Consider the following 18875-nt stretch of genomic DNA (forward strand, 5'->3'; position numbering starts at 1 on the left):
TAAACCCCAAAAAAAAAAAAAAAAAAAAAAAAAAAGTCATCTTAAAGAAGCAACATCTTAGGAGTTAAGTAAGACAAGGTAAAGAGTGGGACAGGAAATTGCAAGCAAAAGGAATATGTGTGGTGAAACTATTCACCCAAGAGCATGCACTTCTCTTCCGGTTGTCGGGAGGGTCAGTGTGACTTAGTGCTGTTGCTGTTCACCCAAGGCCACAAGGGGGCGCAGCTGTGCCTAGAGGGCTAGGGCTGGTCGTGGGGCTGTGTGGCTCCAGGAGGAGAGAAGCCCCAGAGAGTGGTGTCAGGGGCGCAACAGTGACTTGATAGGATTTTTAGTTTTAAAAGTTCACTCTTTAAGATTATGAAAGTGTGGAGAATGGGATGGAAATAAACAAGGATGGGTTTGTGAAAGCCACATGGGCGGCCAGTGAAGAAGTCTGATGCAGACTTTACAGGTTCGTTCATTGGCGTTGCCAAAATGCATGGATTTAAAAGCTCCCATGAGTCCCAGCTTTAAGAATCCATAGCAGTACTCATCTAGAAAAACCTCAGATTGGCTTATAAATAATCTTATTGGAAACCCAGATGAACTAACCAGTAAGTCCAAGTGCAGTCCTTACCGTAATTGTTTTTCTTTTGTGGAAAGAATTGGGTTTGTCTTGCTTTGGACAAGTGAAGCCGCTGTAAAACATCTCTGTACGAGTCCATGCAGTCAGTACAAACTGCTGTTAGCACAGGACGTGCTGCTGGAGCGAGTGACTCTTAGGTGGGCAGATGCTTAGGAGTTCGAGGAAGCACAGCGACACCGCCTGCCACACCCACGGTGGTTTCTCAGGGAATGCAGGTGGGCTGGGGAGGACGTGGTCCTGGCTGTGAGCGGGGCTCCAGCTTCTCAGAGACAGTTCTGCTTCCAAATACTGATCCGGTTGGAACAAACTCAGGCTTGCTACACACCCAGTCCTATATAGATTTAGTTTGTAAAGTTCCCTCAGCCAGATGTACAACTCAGGCAAGGACCATTGCCTGTGAGAGCAGTGGGAAGTTAGGGGAAGTTGGGAAACCGGGGGAAGCACAGGAGGGAAGTGACTTGGTCAGTGCCATCCGTTAAGAAATAAAATTCAGCCACAGATGGGAGGCATTTATGTCCTTTAAAAATTTTAGTATAGTAAGTCTCTGAATTTCATTCCAGGAGGATGTTTGTAAGTCAGATTTGTTCGTAATCTGACAAAGTGAGTTTTAAATAGTACACCTGTGAAAATGTTTGCAACTCGATTGTTCGTAATTCAGGGATTTAACTGTAGCCGTATATATGAATTTTTTTGCACTGGGGCTCAAACTTGGGACCTTGTGCTTACGAGGCCGGCAGCAGAAGCACTGAACTAAATCCCTGGCTACTATAGCTATATTTTAAAAGGAAAAGGAAATATGTAAAATTAATTGGGTAGTATATTTTATTAAACTCAACCATAAAAAACACCCTAATTTTTTTTTTTATTTTGTTTTTGAGACAGGGTCTCACTATGCAGTTCAGACTGACCTGGAACTCACAATGTAGCCCACGTTGGTCTCAAACTCATAGCAATCCTCCTGCCTCAGTCTCCCGAGTTCTGGTATTACAGGCATGCATCACCATGCCTGGCAGAAATACCATAATTTTAACATGTAATTAAGAATTACTAGAGAATCTCTTTTGTTCTTTTTTTTCTTTTTTAAGTCTTCCAAATCTAGTATGCGTTTTACAGCACACCTCAGTTTCAGGTGTGTGGTGGCAGCATTTCAGGTGTGTGGTGGGCCCCGAGGCTGTGTGTGTTGGTGCATATCTGGAATCCCAGCTGCTTGGGAATCTGAGTCGGGAGGATCGCACACTTGATCCTAGCCTGGCCATCTAGCCTAGCAAGACCCTGTATTAGAATAAATAAATCATGCTGGGGCTATAGCTCGGTGGTGGGGTGCTCCTGGGATTGGCCCTCAGTGCCACACACACAGGTGCAGGGCTGCTGGCCACAGTAGTGGACAGTGCTGATCCAGTGTGTGTCTCCTTTCCTGCTGAAAACCTCTCGGTGGCTTTCAGTCACATCTCAAGTGCATCTCCCCACTGCTGGCCTCGTGCGGTGCCCCGCAGCCTGTCCCTGGGCTGCTGTGAGAAGTTCATTTCTGCACTGTTCCTTCCAGTGTGCCCTAATCCTTTATCCACTCTGGCCACCTCTCCTTGTCTCAGATTCACCAAATGCATGGTATCTGTGTCCGCCTTCCACTAGACCAGCGGTGGTGAGCCTATGCCACGTGTGTTACTGTGTTTTCCTTTGAACACAGAAGAGGTTAACGATTGGGTTGCTTTTTCTAAACTTAAACCTCGGTATTGCACTATCCTTGCAGTGTTGGCCCTTGGCGATCAGTAAGCGGGTTTTGGGCTGCAATTTGGCCCTCCGTCTCTGTCACTGCCCTAGAGCTTTGCACTTTTATCATTCAGGTCTCTGTAGGGTAGAGACTTGCATTGACATCCTAACCCCAGATGATCCTAATTTAACAGTTTTCAGAGCCCTGTTACTCTGCACTCTGTGCCTCGGCATGGAAGATGATAGTACACCCAACTCCCAGGGTTATTGTGAGGTTAAAACTGGCTGTGTGTGTGCATGCGTGTGTGCACACCTGGTAAAGAGTACACACTGTGCACATGTTTACTGCTGTCAGAAATCATTTTAGCTGGGCCTTATGGGACATGCCTTTAATCCTGGCACTCTGGGAAGCTGGGGCAGGAGGATTGCAGATTCAAGCCTGCCCTAGGCAATTTAGCAAGACCTTGTCTCAAAGATAGAACGAGCTGGGGAATCATCTCAGTGCAGAGGCCATGGGTTCATTCCATTAATCCCTCTGCTTACCTATGCAGTACCAGTCCCTCTTCACTAGAGGGTGCACTGAGGACAGGAACTTGGTGTCTACAGCAGCCAGCCTGTTCCCCAGGATGTACTAAGCAAGCTCTGAATTGCTTTCTTGGTAAATGAATAAAAAGGGAAAGCAGCTCAACTCCTTTCCCCTATCTCTAACTTAGAAACTTTCACATATTGAGCTTCCCTGAGTGAAAAGTACTTAGGGAAGTGTACTTACTGTAGAGCAGGTAGCAGCCGTGTCGGAGACGTGACCCTCCTTGGTAGATCCCGTGGTCTGGGGCTGTGTGGCTGGGCGCTGAGAGCCATTCACTGTCATGCTTACTGGCCCTCTCTAACTCGTGTCCTTTCCAGTGTCCTGTTGGATAAACGTTTTCGAGCTGAATGTAAGAATTATGGAGTCATCATTCCGTACCCACCGTCCAACCGCTATGAAACGCTGCTGAAGCAGAGGCATGTCCAGGTATAGTGGAGGAAAGGTACAGTGGTCACGGAGTGGGCAGGAGTGAGGATCTGTGAAGTTAGTGTCGAACTCAGAAGTCAGGACTCCATAGTGTCTGCCCCGGGAATAGCCCAGTGCAGATTTCCAAGAATAGATGTAACGCAGCCTCCGAATCTCCCAATCAGAAGCATCTTTTGGTGCAAGTTTTAGGCTTCTCGACTCACCTCCAGCTCACTTCTCACAGCTAGTGGCCCCAGAGCTTTTGTCCTGTGGTCATTAGACGGAGCCCACTTCTTTTGATTTCGCTCTGCCATGCAGTGATGGGTCCATCTGTCCCTGAAAAGAACCTAGATGCTCATATAGGTGAAAGAAGACTGCAGCACCTTTGAAATGCAGCACACTGGATTAAACTCAGGGCAGAAACTGTGCTCCACTTTTGTGTTAATATTTGACCCTGGTGTAGAATCACTGCTGGGGGCCTAGGAATCTTAGTGCAGCAGATGCCGCACAAGACTCTCTTTCCTGACTGCTCTGTTCAAGCTGGTGGCAAAATGGCCTTGTGTGTACTGTGTGGCCCCGGCTCTCTGAAGAGCCAGAGCTGAGGCCAAGAAAATGAGCACAGTGAAAGCAAAGGACTCTACATTGGGAACTGTGGACATTCCCACTGCCACGAGAAAGTCAAAGGAAATAGATCATCAGAAGAGGAATCGAAACATTTTCTCCTCTACCAACACCAGCTGGGTGGAGCTTTCCCTTGAGCCTTTCAGATGACTGCTGTCAGTTACAATGCAGCCACATTTAGCCACCAGATGTTAAATATTGTGAGTTTCACGTGCATGTGAGATCACAGCGTAGGGCCCTAGACAGCAGTAGGCAATTTATCATAAGAGAAAAGTGCTTAAGAACAGTCACTTGGCACCCAGCAGATCATAATGCGCACAGCAGGTGCTGACTAAATGTCCACTGGCACCTGCGCAGCTGGTACAAGTGTGCTCATGTGGATCCGCATGGAAAGTAATGGACGCTGTATTTTCCATCCTTTAAGCAGCCCTTCATGTTCTTCCTTTTCATTTTGCCCCCAGGAATGTCCCAAGTAGGTCATCGCTGAGGTGGCTCCTGTTGTTGTGTGACTGGAGTGCAGGCCAGGGCAAGGAGGAGCCTCTAGCTTAAATTTAGGATGCCAGCAGAAGTGTTTATGGGAGAGTAGGGTCTACCCTAGGCCTCTTCCCACACTCTGAATGAATTGTGTTTTTCTCTTCAACTTTATATTTTAAGCCTGTAAGGAACTTGAAAAAAATAATACCATAAACATTGTCTACCCTGTAGCCAGATTCATGGTGATTAATGTTTAAATGTATTTAGTTGACTTTTCTTTCATATGTAGGCTCAGACATACACAATATGTGTGAGTTTGTGTGTACATGAGCACGTTGATATAAGTACATTTTCTTAACTATTTGAGCATAAATTGCAGATCCTGTGACATTTCACCACTGCATGGCTCAGCCTGTATGTCCTAAGAACAACAAAATTCTCTTATGAAGTCAAAATAAAATCACCATACCTGGGAAATGTTAACAGTGCTGTTTTCTATGTACAGTCCCCATTTGTCCCAGTATTTCTAATTCTAACCCATATCCTTTCAGTGCATTGCATTTAGTTGCCAGGTGTTGGTGTGAACCCTAAGTAACTGCCCTCTTTCTGCCATCTAGCTGCTGGGTAGATCCATTGACCTGAACAGACTCATTACCCAGCGCATCTCAGCCGCCATGTATAAGTCCCTGGACCAGGCCATCAGCCGCTTTGAGAGTGAAGACCTGACTTCCATTGTGGTAAGGGACGGAGGGCTGGTAGGATTTCTGCTCTGGGATGGTTAGTTGAGACTGGGTCAGTGTAAGAGAAGCAGTGGGTCTCTTTCCTGTCTGAACAGGGCAGGGGAAAGACAGACTTAATTGGCATGAGGATATCTGTGTGATCCTGAACAGCAGGACAAGGGGCAGGCAGTGGAGGGGCATCCCCTGGAGATCTCCAGGGATGACCAATCCTCGGGCACTGCTGCAAGTCTGCAGGTTCTGAAGGGCTGAGCAAGTGGGCAGAGGGTCCTAAGAAGCTTGAGGAGATGGCACAGCAGGCTTCATGGGGCCCTCGCAGGGGACCCAGCCAGCTCTGACTTGGGTTCAGCGCTCTTTTGTCACCATTGTGGAAGTCTTAATTTTTTAAACATGGGACCCTGCTTTGGCATGTTGTGCTTTGTTCTGCCACCCACTCTGATGCCCAGCTTAGAACAGGCCTCCTCCCTTCTTCTAGAAAATAGCAGTTGGACCTGCTTTGTCTTTATTCGCTCCCTTCAAGAATAACAGTAATCTTTACTAATGAACTTAAATCAATCAAAGGAAAGCTTTAATGCTTCCAGAGCAGATGAGTAGAAGGAATGAAGGAAAGGCCAGGGATTTAGCTCCGTGCCATCGCGCCTTTCTTGTGAGCATAAGGTCCTGAGTTTGATCCCTGATACAAAAAAAAAAAAGGAAGGAAGGAAACTAGAAAATCACTTATTAGAATATCATAGTAATGACTGTTGTGGGCAAAATCCATCACTGCCAAGATTAGTGAGAAGAAACCTTGAGAAGAATATTACATCATTGCTTGTTTATGAGGTTCCTAGAGTAGGCCCATTCATAGAGACAGAAAGTGGAGCTGCAGTTGCCAAGGAAAAGGAGGAATTTGTGTTTAATGACTACAGATTCAGTCAGGGAGGACTCATCTAGAGAGACGGATGACTGCACAGTATTGTGAATGTACTGAATGCCACAGTGGCTACAACAGTAGACTCTGTGTGTGTGTGTGTGTGTGTGTGTGTGTGTGTGTGTGTGTGTGTAATTTTCTACAGTAGAAAACATTACTCAGAAAAGAACTTTGAGACGAAGCAAGACATAGCATAGTTTCACAGTGTCTCCATCAGACATTTATTAACTTCAAAGGGAGCAGAGCAACTTTATGGAGAAAGCCGACAGGCACCATCTAACCTTGTATCAAGGTTTAAGTACTAAAGTACATTATTGTCTCTGCCATGTGTTCTTGGCACAATACATAATCTCAGCCTTATCAGGAGAAAATATCAAGCCATATCAAGGGTCACTGTCTAAAAAAAGTGAGTAATACTTTCCGAAAATGCCACATTATGAAAGACAAAGAAAAGTCTAAGAACTGTAGAAAGTAGAAATGAATGACAGCTGAAACATTGGATTTCACAGCTAACTGCCAGGAAGGCTCCTGAATTGAGTCCTAGGGAAGGAAGAGGTTGTTAGTGCGAAAGCTGCTGAAATCTAAGTGAAGTCTATATTCAGTTATAGCATGGACCTGAGTTAGTTTCCTCTTTGGATGATTGTACAGCAGTTAAGCATGGTGTTAACATGGAGGAAGTGGATTAAAGGATATGCAGGTTATGCTGTTTTAACAACTTTTCTGTAAGTCTACAGTTATTTAAAAATAAGGATCTTGGGCCAGGCACTTAGCTCAGTGATTCTGCTGCCTGCCTTGCAAGCACAAGGTCCCAAGTTCAATCCCCAGTACCAAAAAACTTTTAACAATTAAAAAAAATAAGGAACTTACTTTATTTAAGTGAATAAAGTGGCAAAAATAAAGTGACCAAAAACTAGGACTCCAGAGTTAGACCAACCTGAGGTGCCATCCCAGCCCTGGCACTTGTTAGCAGGGTGATCTTGGAAGGTGACTTGTCTTCTCCAAGCCTGTTTTCTTGACTATAAAATGGAGGAAGTTTTAGAATCCATCTCATAGTATTGTTACAAAGATACAATAAGATAATACCTGGAAAGAATTTAGCATAGTTTTTGTGTTTAATATGAGCTTATAAAAAATTATTTTGGGATTGTAATTTGGCACTGTCCTGGAGAATTTTCAGCCATGTTTCTTAGGAAGACTTGCAGCACACTCCTGAGTCGTGGGTTGGTTGGGTCAAGAATTGCATGCACCCTTCAGGGAGATAATTCATCCACCTCTTTGTTTATGCCAGAATGTTGGCAGTGATCATCTCCAAGTAGAGGGAATTTGGATTTTTTTCTTCTTCTTCTTTTTGTTTACCTGTAACTTGTGGTTCTCCAACAGTGAGCTTGTCTTATGGGAAAAAGGGATTAATGTGTGTACGTGTGTACGTCTGCCCTCATGTGCTCCTTCCTACCCCTTGAAAGGCACTGAATGTTCTCTTAGCTGGGAACAAAATCAAAACAAGCCGTGAAAACCTTTGTGTATCGAGAGAAGCAGCAGCCCCTTCCACAGCACCCCTTCCTGTGAGGCCCCAGAAGCTCTCTCAGTGCAGGTCAGGGTGACCCCCTCCTGCCTTGAGCTCCTGCTCTTAAAAATGCCATTCTGAGGCGGGGAAACTGCTGCTTTCCGGCCGGGAGAGGTTGCGCACTTGGCGGAGAGTTGGTTGCCTTGTTTTGCACAGTGAGCGAATGGAGTCAGGTGAGCTCTGACGGCTGTAGTTGAAAACCAGCAGCCAGCAGCCTGTATTTTGTGCAGGCTGCATGGCTTATTTGAAACTGGAGCCAACGTACAACATTTGGAAGAATTCTGATAAACTTTCAGAAGCTCTGACAGTGCCTTCCTGGCATTCCCGGATGGCAACACTTGCCTGGAAGTGGCTACCTGTCCCTTAGAGGCCGAGCTCCCTTCAGCCTGCTGCAAGCGCCAAAAGCGTGTGTGGCCTCCCAGGCCTCACTGTGCCTTTCTGCTCATCTGCCCGAGGTGACAGAGCTGGCCAGCATGTGGCCGTGGCTGCCCCTTGGGTCTTCTGGTTCCTCCCACCCCATCTCTGACATGTTCGCCTGTTCTGTGTTGCCCTTGGGTAAACTGGTTTGACTGACAGAAGTTCACATGCTCTAGGAGGCACCTGAACTGCTTCCGTGGCCTTTTCTTCTGTTCTCCACACCTTGTGTCCATCAAGCACATGTCCTTTTTGACTTAAAGGCCACAGCGGGCCTCAAAAATGCAGTATGAATCACCTACTGGGTCAGCTGTCGCCATATCAGCAGAGTTGAGACGACTCCTCAACTGCTCATCTCCCTCCTAAATGCTGATAGGCACTCGTGAAACTTAGAACCACAGAATGATAGGCCAGAAGTTGTTCCCCAGTTTCTCATCGGTGAGTGTCTCCCCGCAAACAAGGCACCACCCCTTGCCAGGTGATCAGTGATCTTGGGAATAAAGCCATTTACAGTGGCCCATTTATGATTTATCTGATCAGTGCCCATTTGAGCAAATGGGAACATAGGCACCGTGCAGCTAGCCAGGCCCCAAGAGACCGAGGCAGACAGATGGCTCTGTATTTCTGTCCTCCTCTTACTTCATGGTACACGGGGACTGGAGACTTACTCTTCTGGCTAGGCGTTCACTTTCTTTGGAAAGCACAGGATTTGTTGTCCCTAGCCTGTCCTGACTTGGCAGCTGTCAGATGAGTATCAGAAGGGGCAGGTTCACTCCATCTGGTGGGGGCTCCTCAGTCAGCCATGGACAGCCCACCCGCAGCAAAAGAGCCAGGTTCACATTCCAGGCCTTGCTATGTATTCCCTGTGTAACCTCGGGCAAGTTCCTTGACCTTACAAACCTCACCCTACCATGAAACAGGGACAGTCACACATATCTCAGGCGATGTCTTCAGCAAAACAATGCCTCAGGTGCCTCAGCATTAGGTCTGCGTTCTCTTTCCCTCATTCTGTCACGGGCTGTCGTGCTTTTCAATAGCAGTGACTGCCAGGAGTTTAGCTCAGTGGTTCCGGGGCCTGCCTTGCAAGCGCAAGGACCCGAGTTCGATCCCTGGTACCAAAAAACCAAACCAAACCATAGCAATGACTGAGAAGTTATAGAGAACAAGAAACCAGAGCAAGCTAGAAGGATTCACTCTACCTGTTTCCGCAAATGCAGGGTCCTCCTGTGTGTGGACACCCTCTCTGACCCCACAGTCTTCTTGAAGGTAGACTCTGAATGGCCCAGGCCTGCAGCACCCTTAGGTCCCTGGTCATCGCAGGCCAAGTACAGACTGCTTGTCTGTGCCTTATTGCCAGACTTTGCTGTCCTATTTGCCTGAGGGGCCTGCAGTCCAAAGGAGGAGCCGTTCTCTTCCATTTCCTTTAAAAATTCTCCTGGAAATTGTGTAGAGGTTGCAAATGTAGACCTTGGGACCCAGTTTCCTAGATTGCAGCCAAATTACTTAATTTCTCGATGCCTAAATTTCTGCATGCATAAAGACAGTAGCAGTACTGACCTCACAGAGGTTTGTTGAAAATTCTGTGTATTAACACGTATGAAATTGGACATGTTATTTAATTTGAACCAGTTGAAGTTACCGATATTTGACAGCATTTGACTTAAAACAATAACCTTCATATGCTTCAACCTAATAATAAGCGCAAGAAAGGTGGTAGCTCTTATTGTTTTCCTCAGGCACAGACGTTACCTCTGGTGATAGAGTCACAGCTTTCTTTTATATTACTTGTGACACTGAGGGACAAACTTTCCCCTCACCAGGATAGGAACTGGAAAGCAAGTGAATGTGCTTTCTGCCGTAAAGATTACAAACAGGATTTCTACCTGGTTGGTGGTCTCCTTCCAGGTGTCAGGCATGCAGCCCCTCTCTCCCACTGTTGTCCCCAGAATGGCCCAGCGTAACTCCAACATAGTTCCTTGTGCTTCTCAGAACAAGAGAACATTGTCTGGTGCTGCTGCAAGAGGATCCTAGTCCTCATGTGCAAGGTGAAGACATTGAGGGGCTCTCACCTGCCTGAAAGGAGTCCAGAGATGAAGAGCACCTGTGTGTGCTTTACGTGCAAGTCCTCAGCAGTCTCCATTCTCTGTCTGTAGGAGCTTGAGTGGCTGCTGGAGATCAACCGGCTCACACACCGGCTGCTCTGCAAGCACATGACACTGGACAGCTTCGACGCCATGTTCCGGGAAGCCAATCACAACGTGTCAGCCCCCTATGGCCGCATCACCCTGCATGTCTTCTGGGAGCTGAACTTTGACTTCCTCCCCAACTATTGCTACAATGGTTCCACAAACCGGTGAGGGAGACCATGTGCAGAGAGGACCAGGGCTGGGTGGGGGTCAGAGTTTTGCCAAGCTGCCTCCTCCAAACTGGACCCAGCAATCTGGCAGGCATCTCTCAGAGGCCTTCTTGGGATCCGGCTCTGTGCTGGAGGCGAGGATGTCATGGTGAGCAGGGAAACACTGTCCTGCCTCTTAGAATCTGGAGGCTAGAGGAGGCTTAGGTGATCAAGCAATCACAGGACAGAAAGCAGTGCAGCAGTAAGTAAGGAGATAAAGAAAAGCCACTGCCTGATCCAGGCCAGGAAGTGCTGGAGTGGAGATGTAAGAGAAATGGAAAGAAAAGGTAAAGTGGCCGGAGAACAGAATCCCAGGCAGCATTTCCAAAGAACTGGGAGGTGGGTGAGGGTCATACCAGTGCTGTGGGCAGTGGTGCCATGAAAGCTCAAGGTTTCAGGGCGAAACCTAACACCACCCGAGGCCACATCAGAATTATGCACTTTTGTATCCTGGAAAAGTTGGGGGGACATGATCACATTGAACATCTGTCAGGATGCCCACATATCTGAACATGTATGTACAAAATAGGCCTGTACTTGCAGAGCATACATAATGCTCATACAGGACAGAGTGAAGCCTTCCTTCCACAAGGGCGCACGGCCTGGGCTCAGGCACCGAGGCAGTGAAAGGTCCTACTCTGTTAGTCCGTGGAACTTCACAGCTGGGTGGAAGGGATAAGGGCTGTATTCGCAGGTTGTGCCAAGACACCTGTGTCTGCAGATCCTCTCAGTACCTCCGGGCCTGGCTCAGGGTGGTATTAGGAAGAATAAGTGGAGGGGGATGGGGAGAATCTACAGACACCCCCCCATCCCACACCCTGAGCGACAGACTTCAGCTGTCTAAAGATTTAAGGCTTTCAGCAGGGAGCAGTTGCCTACGGCCCCAGCCACTAACTACAGACACGTCAAGTTGCCAGGTCTCTGGGTACAGCCTGTGAATGGGAAATGGAGTTTTGAGTGATTGGGGGAAGAATATTTAGAGTAATAATGGATGACACGTGAAAATTATTTGAAATGCATGATGCTTTTTTTGGAACTCAGCCATTGCTCATTCATTTACTGCTGCCTGCCGCTGCTCCTGCTTGACCACAGGGTGGAGTTCTTGTAGGAGAGCCTATCTGGTTTGCAAAGCTGAAAATACTTGCTTGTTGCCCATTTACAGAAAGAATTTAGTGAACCCAGCTCGTGAAATGTAGCTGGCGGTGGGGGGACAGGACCCTACAGAGAGCCCTTTGCGGTCCCAGTGCAGACCACTTTCCTTTTCTTCTGAGGAGTCACAGCCCTGAGCTGAGCCTGGAAATCTGAGCTGCAGCCTCGCCCCTTGGTGGGAGGGTTGGGGAAGGGGACAGTAGCTGAAAGGGAGGCCGTCAGAAGAGTTGAGAGCTTTGTAGGCAGCCACCTAGGACAGTGCAGGTGCATGGCGGCAGGAGCCTTCCTCGGTTGAGGGGGCTCCTGCTGTGTCCTGCATGGGACCGAGCAGGATAACGCTATGGCCCGGTTAACTCCTTCCCATCTCTCGTCTTTCACTAGCTTTGTCCGAACTGCCATTCCTTTCACCCAAGAGCCACAACGAGATAAGCCTGCCAACGTCCAGCCTTATTATCTGTATGGCTCCAAGGTAAGTAGCCCTGCCTCGTCCTGCCTGTGAGAGGGCCAGTGAGAAAAAGCACACGGAAGAGCAGTCCCGGAATCGGGAAAGGTGGACGGTGTCGCGATGGAGAGGCGGCCGTGAGATTCAGGCGTCACCAACTGCGAGTGAACTCTGTGCATCTTTATTTGTTCACAGCTAGCAGGGGTGGGGCGGACATGGGCCTGGGGGCTGGACGCTGGGTGGACACTGAGGTGAGCACTGCCCCGGGGTGTGTGGGGAACCACGTCGTGCGGCTTCTCGTCTTGGCTCCCCGGCTCCTCTTGTTTCTCAATTGATTCACGGCATGTCGGTCAGTGACTCCGGGATTTTGTGCGAGTGAATACGAAGGACTTGCAGAGGAAGAAGTTGGACAGGTGGAACTTGACGGAGATTGCAGATGGTTGGTGCTAGAGCCAAGGGCCACTTCCGGTCCCATCTCGGTGCTGCTTTTGTTGACACATGGTGCAGCCTGACGCTGGCCCTCTCCAGAGGCGCCTGTCCTAGGCCTTCTTTCCACCCCTTGGATGTTGAATATGCACCTGCTGTAGGCCAGGCCCAGGCTAGATTGAAAGTGCTGGAGGCACACAGGGCTCAGACAGTCTCTCCCCTGCTGGATTTTGTCCTGCACCACTGTCAGGGCCGGGGCAGCGGTGAGCACAGAGTTCCACCAGAGCCACACCACGTGCAAGAGATTCGTTTCTGACCGCAGGGTTGTGTGAGAGGACTAAAGGATGCCACTCAGAGAGTAAAATATGTCACCCAGCAAAAAAGAGGGCAGCATTTTTCTTTCTGCTGGAATAAAAATAGCCACATTTGACCCTGTTTTCAACAAGTGAGCGGAGTTGGACTTAGGAGAGGAACTGACGAGGTGAATACAACAATGTGACAGAAAATTTTCTCCGCTCCAAACCTAAAAGTGCAATGAACCCAGATGAATCCTTATCCCTTGGGCCTCACGGGAGTAATATATGGCTATATTTTAAAATATATTTAAAGTTAATAATGAACAAATTTAAAGAGAAAGTATTATTATTAGTAGTAGTATTGTTAATAAAAGCCCATGGTTTAAAAAAAAAATAGGATGTAATGTAAAATGTGATTGTCTGAAAGTTGGAAAACACTCTGGTGTAAGGCTCCTCATGCTCTCCAAAGAATGACAGAAGGCAAATCTCAGAGACTGTCTGATCCCTAACCTTAAATCTACAGCCCACACATTTCCTTCAAATACTGTGCTTTATTTAAGTCATGCAAATGTTTGCTTTCTACTCTATGATGTGTCCGCGCTTGGTTGAATGTTAAAGTAGGGCCTGCAATTCTTAACCCCGAGATGGACACGGGTGAAGCGAAGCCATGCTTGACCTGCGGCAGCCCTGGGGGGTTTGCTTTCTAGTTTGAGAAGCTTCATGATGAGACTTTTATCCAACACCAGGGATCACAATAGCACTCACATTTAAAGGAAGAGAAATGGGCAGTCTGTACATTTTTACAGATCTCCTTGGGGGGCTTTGGGCACATGATGGGGGCTGTCTCCTCTTCTCACTCCTTGCAATGAGCCGGGATGGCAGGTTGCCCGCTACCCTCCGTGGGTAAGGCTCCCACATCGGCTGCATTCTGCTGGGCTTCAGCTTCGGATTCAGCTGCGGCCCCAGAGTCCTTGCGTCGCAGCTCCACCAGGGGGAGCCCTTGCAGGTCTTCCTCTCTCTGACCAAGAGCAAGGGCCTCCTCCGGCCATCTTACCAGCCCATTAGCTTCCTCCATGTGGCCAGCTCTGTATGACCATCGAGGCTCATGACAACGGATGCACCAGAACTGCAGGCAGATAAAGGCCAGGACAGCAGTGAAGCAGGCCAGCAGAATGGCCATCAGCACCCAAAGAGAGATTTGGGGGTCTACCAGGGAGCTTCCGGCCGCCAGTGGGCTCTTATCCAGCGTGTGGAACATGGTGCAGTAGTGCCTATAGGGGAAGGCACCCTTCTTACAGCTGATGCAGAGGAAGTAGAGAGTGGAAGGGGCGAGGTGTTCCAGCACCACGGAGCTGATGGTTCGAGGCACCTTCTCCTCGTGGTGGAAGCTGTAGCGAAGATAGCCAGAGAAGATGCTGTTCCAGTTGGGCCTGTACATAATATGGTAATAGTCCTCCAGGCAGGGCTCTGAGGACGACCAGGAGATGATGGCTCCCGTGTAAGAAATGTTCCCAACCTCGATGTTCATCCCGATTCTGAAACCAGAATCAAAGTGAGAGTGACATCCCCCTACCTACATATTTATTATCACAGTCATCATCACCGTGTACTGAGCGTAGGAATTAGGCACCATTAGTGAACACCCACTTTGCAGACAAAGAAACGGAAGCACAGAGATACGTGACTTAGGCTAGAAAAGAAGAGGCAGAACAGAATCACACATCAGTGCTGCTTCGTGCCAGGGGGAGCCTTCAGCTCCTGTAACTCAGCCACATCCCACCCTGTCTGAAATCCTTTACAGACGACACCAGTCCCCTTTGAGGAAGGGAGGAACGGAGGAGGGAGGGAACGATGGAAGGGAGGGAAAGGAAGGAGACCCTCGGGAAACCACCTTAATCATCCTAGATCTGTGTCCTCTTGCCTCTCAGGTGATTCTTTCTGGTTTTCCTTCCTGACCTCCTGCCTCTCTTCTAAGTGCTGTGAGCCCAGGGATCTGCAGTGTTCTGCCCAGTGCATTTCTTTAGACTCCCAGTTATGTTGTCCACGCCCATGCCTGTGAAGAATCGAGGTGCACCCCATCCCTTGTTGCCAACTGATTTTTCGTTTCTACCTGTATTCTATTTGTTAATTTTTTTCAAAGGCAGAGGTACCAGGACAGTAGTTTCCCGGTCAAGGTAACCAGCTCCTAATGCAATGTAGCTGCTGCCGTCCAGTATCCCTGGTGCTACCAGGTGCCGGCACTGTCAGTGATGTCATAACCACCCCCAGCAGTGAGGTTGCTGTGTCCAGGTCACAGCACATGCTTTGCATGCAATAAAAAATTCCCTTCCTTCGTCACCCCCCACCCCCAGCTAGATTCCCATTTTACAGATGGGCTACCTAAGGCCATTCAGCTAATACACAGAAAGAGGACTCAAAGCTGCTTAACCACTGTATTTCCCAAACGTGTGGCCACTGGGCTTGATGTACTACTAGAACATTATTGCAAACTGAGGCACCAGGACTAAGTCCCAGTTGTCATTTTCCCAGACAGTTCCCGTGAGGCCTCTTCAGATTGCCAGCCTCCCTGCTTTGGTACTAGACAACCAAGTTTCTTGGTTTCTCTTTAATTCTATCTGAAATATAATAGTTCCCCTCCACTCAGTTCACCCCGATCAAGAATCTAGAGAAAGCTGTCGTCAACCCGTGTGTGCTCTGGTAAACATTTCACCCTGCAGTGCCCCCCCATGAAGCAGGTTTCGTTTTAGGTTGCAGTGACATAGTAAGAAGGAGCCAGTCACTGTAAAATCCAAAAGAGATATTATTTTAAGCCAGATTGTTCCAACCGTTCTCTCTGCCCTACCTTCCCACAACCTCCTGTTTACTGCTCGCATTCCTAGGAGAGTGGAGCTGCAGAAAGATACACAGCATGGAGTAAATTTTCGATCCCCATGTTGCTTCTCTGAAGATGGTAGTGAACTAACACGACCAGGAAGGGAAAGAGTTCGTTTTAGCTGGCTGGAGATTTCTTGGTAGCGGGTGGAAGTGGGAAGGGGTAAGACAGGTGCGCTCGCATCTTATCTTCCCAGGGAAGGCTGTCCGGAAGGAGACGACCTTCGCACTGGCTCCCTGGTCGTCTCCTACGCGCTTGTTCTCCCCACACATCCTACACACGCTTCCCACCTCGCTGAATCAAGTGCGCTTCCCTCCTGTGACACGTAGGGAAAGACTCCATAAAACCCTAGCATCGGGAGTAACCAGGAGTCCTATTCTGGTCACGCACAAACCTTTTCTTCTGTTTGCCTCATGTCTGCAGCGGCTGTTTTCGCAGCCCGGGTTCCCCCCAGCAGACAGTTTTAAGACCTTTGTCTCATCGTCCTCAGCTTTCAGAAGCAAAGCTATGTCCCTCGTTTAGTTTTTATTATCTCTTTTTCTAAATTCTCCCTATTTTTAGCTAGCTATTTACTATCACCTGGCCTTTCTCCAAGCAGAGGGTGGAAGGAAATGCCATTTCCATTTCCAAGACGAACCAGCTACATCTCTTACCTGATGCTCGCAGTCTGTCTGGTTAGAGCTCTACCTTCTGGGACAGAGTGGACCAAAGCTGAAAGAATGGTGGCTTCCTCTGCTCTGGGCTCTCCTTGATGCCTCTCTCACCACTGAGTAATCCCACTGTCGCCCCCAGTGCTCGCATTATTCATTTCTTCACATCAGCATCATTCACCATGGCAACCAGCAGGCATCTACGCACGATGCTTTCAGGGATCAGTCTGGAGAGGCTTTTACCCAGGGAGAGGAACTCTCATTCCTTTGGCCAAAAAAGCGCAAACCACCCTCAGCAAAAGGATCCCCAGGATGCTCCTGATTCTTCCCGTGCACTGACGTTTTTTCTCTAGTTGGCTGCTGATCATTTTATTGCCCCTTTTAGACCCTTGGACAGTAGTTTCAAAAGCAAAGATAGCCTTCTTAGTTATTCCACAACTAACAGTAAATTCATCCTCATCTTCTCCACCCCAACCCACCTCCTACTCCACCTGCATACCTTCCATCAATTATTCTTTCCTGTGGCTCGGTCTAGTTTATATAGGTTTTATGTTATCTCCCTCATCAAGACCTTCATTTCCTGAATCCCAATTCTGACATCTATAAAGCCACCCCTGGGCCAGATTGAGATGGCAGATAGGAGGCAGAAGTGCCACCCCTGCTCACTCCTGGACCCATAGTGAGGTTGCTCAGCTATCACGGCCCTTACAGAGGGTTGATGAATGCCCTCCCCATGCTTACATACCCAGAACCTCAAAATGTGACCTTATTTAGAAATAGAATCTCTGTAGATGTAGCTAGCTATGGATCTCAAGATGAAATCACCCTAGGTTTAGGGTGCACCCTAAATCCAGTGACTGGAGTATATGAGAGAAAGGAGAGGCAGATTTATTCCCAGAGACAGACAAAAAGAAGCAGCTACCTAAAGACACAGGCAGCAGTTAGAATAGTGCTGGCGTAGGCCAAGGAGTGCCAGGAACCACCGGAAGCTGGAAGAGGTGAGGAAGGGTTCTCCCTTGGGGCCTTCAGAGAAAGTGGCTTCGCAGCACCTTTATTTTAGGCTTCTAGTCTCTAGAATTATGAGAAAATAAATTTCTATCATTTGGGGCCACCACGTTTACAGTAGCTGGGCACAGTAACCCTAGGAATCTCATACATTTAGGCCAGAAAGAGCCCCAGAGTCCTCAGCACAGGCAGTGAGGGGGACTTACCCACCAGTCATGTGGAGTTGACACCCAGAATGGATCTGTCAGTGCCTGGATTGGATGGTCTGTACTCTTCCTGTCCTTTCAAGGCTCCTGACTGGCCTTTTGCATTTTTCCCAGAGGTGTATCTGTCTGCCTGAGATTCAGTCCTTTCCTGTTTCCCGAACCTCGTAAGAATACATTGCCCCCATTCTATGGAGGAGACCACAGAGCATGCCTGAAACAGGCTGGAGGGGAGCTCAACCAGATTCAGACCAATTCTACACAAATCATGAATTTTTAAAAGTCAGCTTTTTAATATTTATGTGCCTGATAATAGCACGCCTTGGAGAGGTACACGCGCACACACACACACACACACACACACACACACACACACACACTTCTGTAATGTGGAAGCTAAATAATTGATCTCAGAGAAGAGAGGAATAGTAATTAGCAGACCGTGAGAAGAGTGTCGGGGAGACAGTGACAGAGAGGATGTTCGACAGGTACAGTGGTGGTGTTCAACACGAATAATTGCTGTCGGGGTCACTGTGGTTTGAAACAGTTAATTATTTCAAAGTAGCTCGTAGGATCTTGAATGTCTCCAGCACGAAGAATGTTGACACATGTCTGAGGTGATAGATATGCCAGTTATTCTGATCTGATCAATACACATTGTATGCATATCTCTAAATGTCACACCCTACCTCATAAATATGTACGATGACTGCGTGTCAGTTAAAACTAAACATACTTTGTTAAAAAGTCAGCTTCCTTCTCCTTGGTTCTTAGCCAGAGTATCCAAGTGAACCCACATAGGTCTCTAAGGAATCCGTGTCACTGATAATCACAGTCAGAGAGAGCTGCCTGGTGGTCCAGACACTGCCCCAGCCAGGGTCTTTTGGTGGTGTGGAGACTCGGGGTGTCAGTGTTCTTGATCCGACAGTTGTTCCGTGGCCTTCCCTGGCATTCAGTCTGCCTGGGGGGCCTGCCTTAAATCCGCTGCAGCCCATATAGCATGTCTCTGCCCAAAGGCTAACGGTGGTGCCCTGCTGGGCATGAAAGCATCCTCTCCGCGAGAGGCCAATGCTGCAGTTTGCAGGTACCTTTTGAAAAGGTTATTTTGAGGAAAATAAAAATACCAGAGTTTATAAAGGGCCCAGGGAAGGGCCAAGGTAGAACTCAGTCCTTATTCCACAGAAAGTGGGAATTTATTTTTAATGTTCCTAGATGACATTTTTAACCGTGAGTTTCTTACGGAATCAAGAGGCTCAGAGAAGGTGGGGCCCAGCAGCCATTTTGTTTCCCCGTCCTGAGGAAGACGCACCTTTCCTCAGCTGCATAACTGATCCATGACAGAACTAGAAATTGGGTCCCTGGCTCGTCCTACTCCCCTGTCAGCAGCACCCACA

The 18875-nt window shown here is 48.1% G+C and overlaps 2 protein-coding genes across 5 annotated transcripts in view; one reads left to right on the plus strand and one right to left on the minus strand.

Moving 5' to 3' along the window:
• Cyfip2 (cytoplasmic FMR1 interacting protein 2) overlaps window positions 1-18875 on the plus strand; it is a 122139-nt gene that overhangs the window by 67317 nt on the left and 35947 nt on the right. For all 4 annotated transcript variants that reach the window (XM_033761601.1, XM_019207259.2, XM_033761602.1 and 1 more), the window contains 4 exons: window positions 3236-3344; window positions 5036-5155; window positions 10197-10396; window positions 11969-12056. In XM_033761601.1, coding sequence (XP_033617492.1) covers window positions 3236-3344; window positions 5036-5155; window positions 10197-10396; window positions 11969-12056 — 517 coding nt within the window. The remainder of the gene's footprint in view (window positions 1-3235; window positions 3345-5035; window positions 5156-10196; window positions 10397-11968; window positions 12057-18875) is intronic.
• Window positions 12081-16559, minus strand: Fndc9 (fibronectin type III domain containing 9). Its single transcript, XM_010622283.2, has 2 exons — window positions 16277-16559; window positions 12081-14286 (listed from the first exon to the last, which is right to left on the minus strand). Exon 2 carries the CDS (start codon window positions 14277-14279, stop codon window positions 13605-13607), a length of 675 nt encoding a protein of 224 aa, XP_010620585.1. The 5' UTR covers window positions 14280-14286; window positions 16277-16559; the 3' UTR covers window positions 12081-13604.

Source organism: Fukomys damarensis, unplaced genomic scaffold (genome assembly GCF_012274545.1).
Source record: "Fukomys damarensis isolate Sample0158 unplaced genomic scaffold, DMR_v1.0_HiC HiC_scaffold_9, whole genome shotgun sequence".
Lineage (NCBI taxonomy): Eukaryota > Metazoa > Chordata > Mammalia > Rodentia > Bathyergidae > Fukomys > Fukomys damarensis.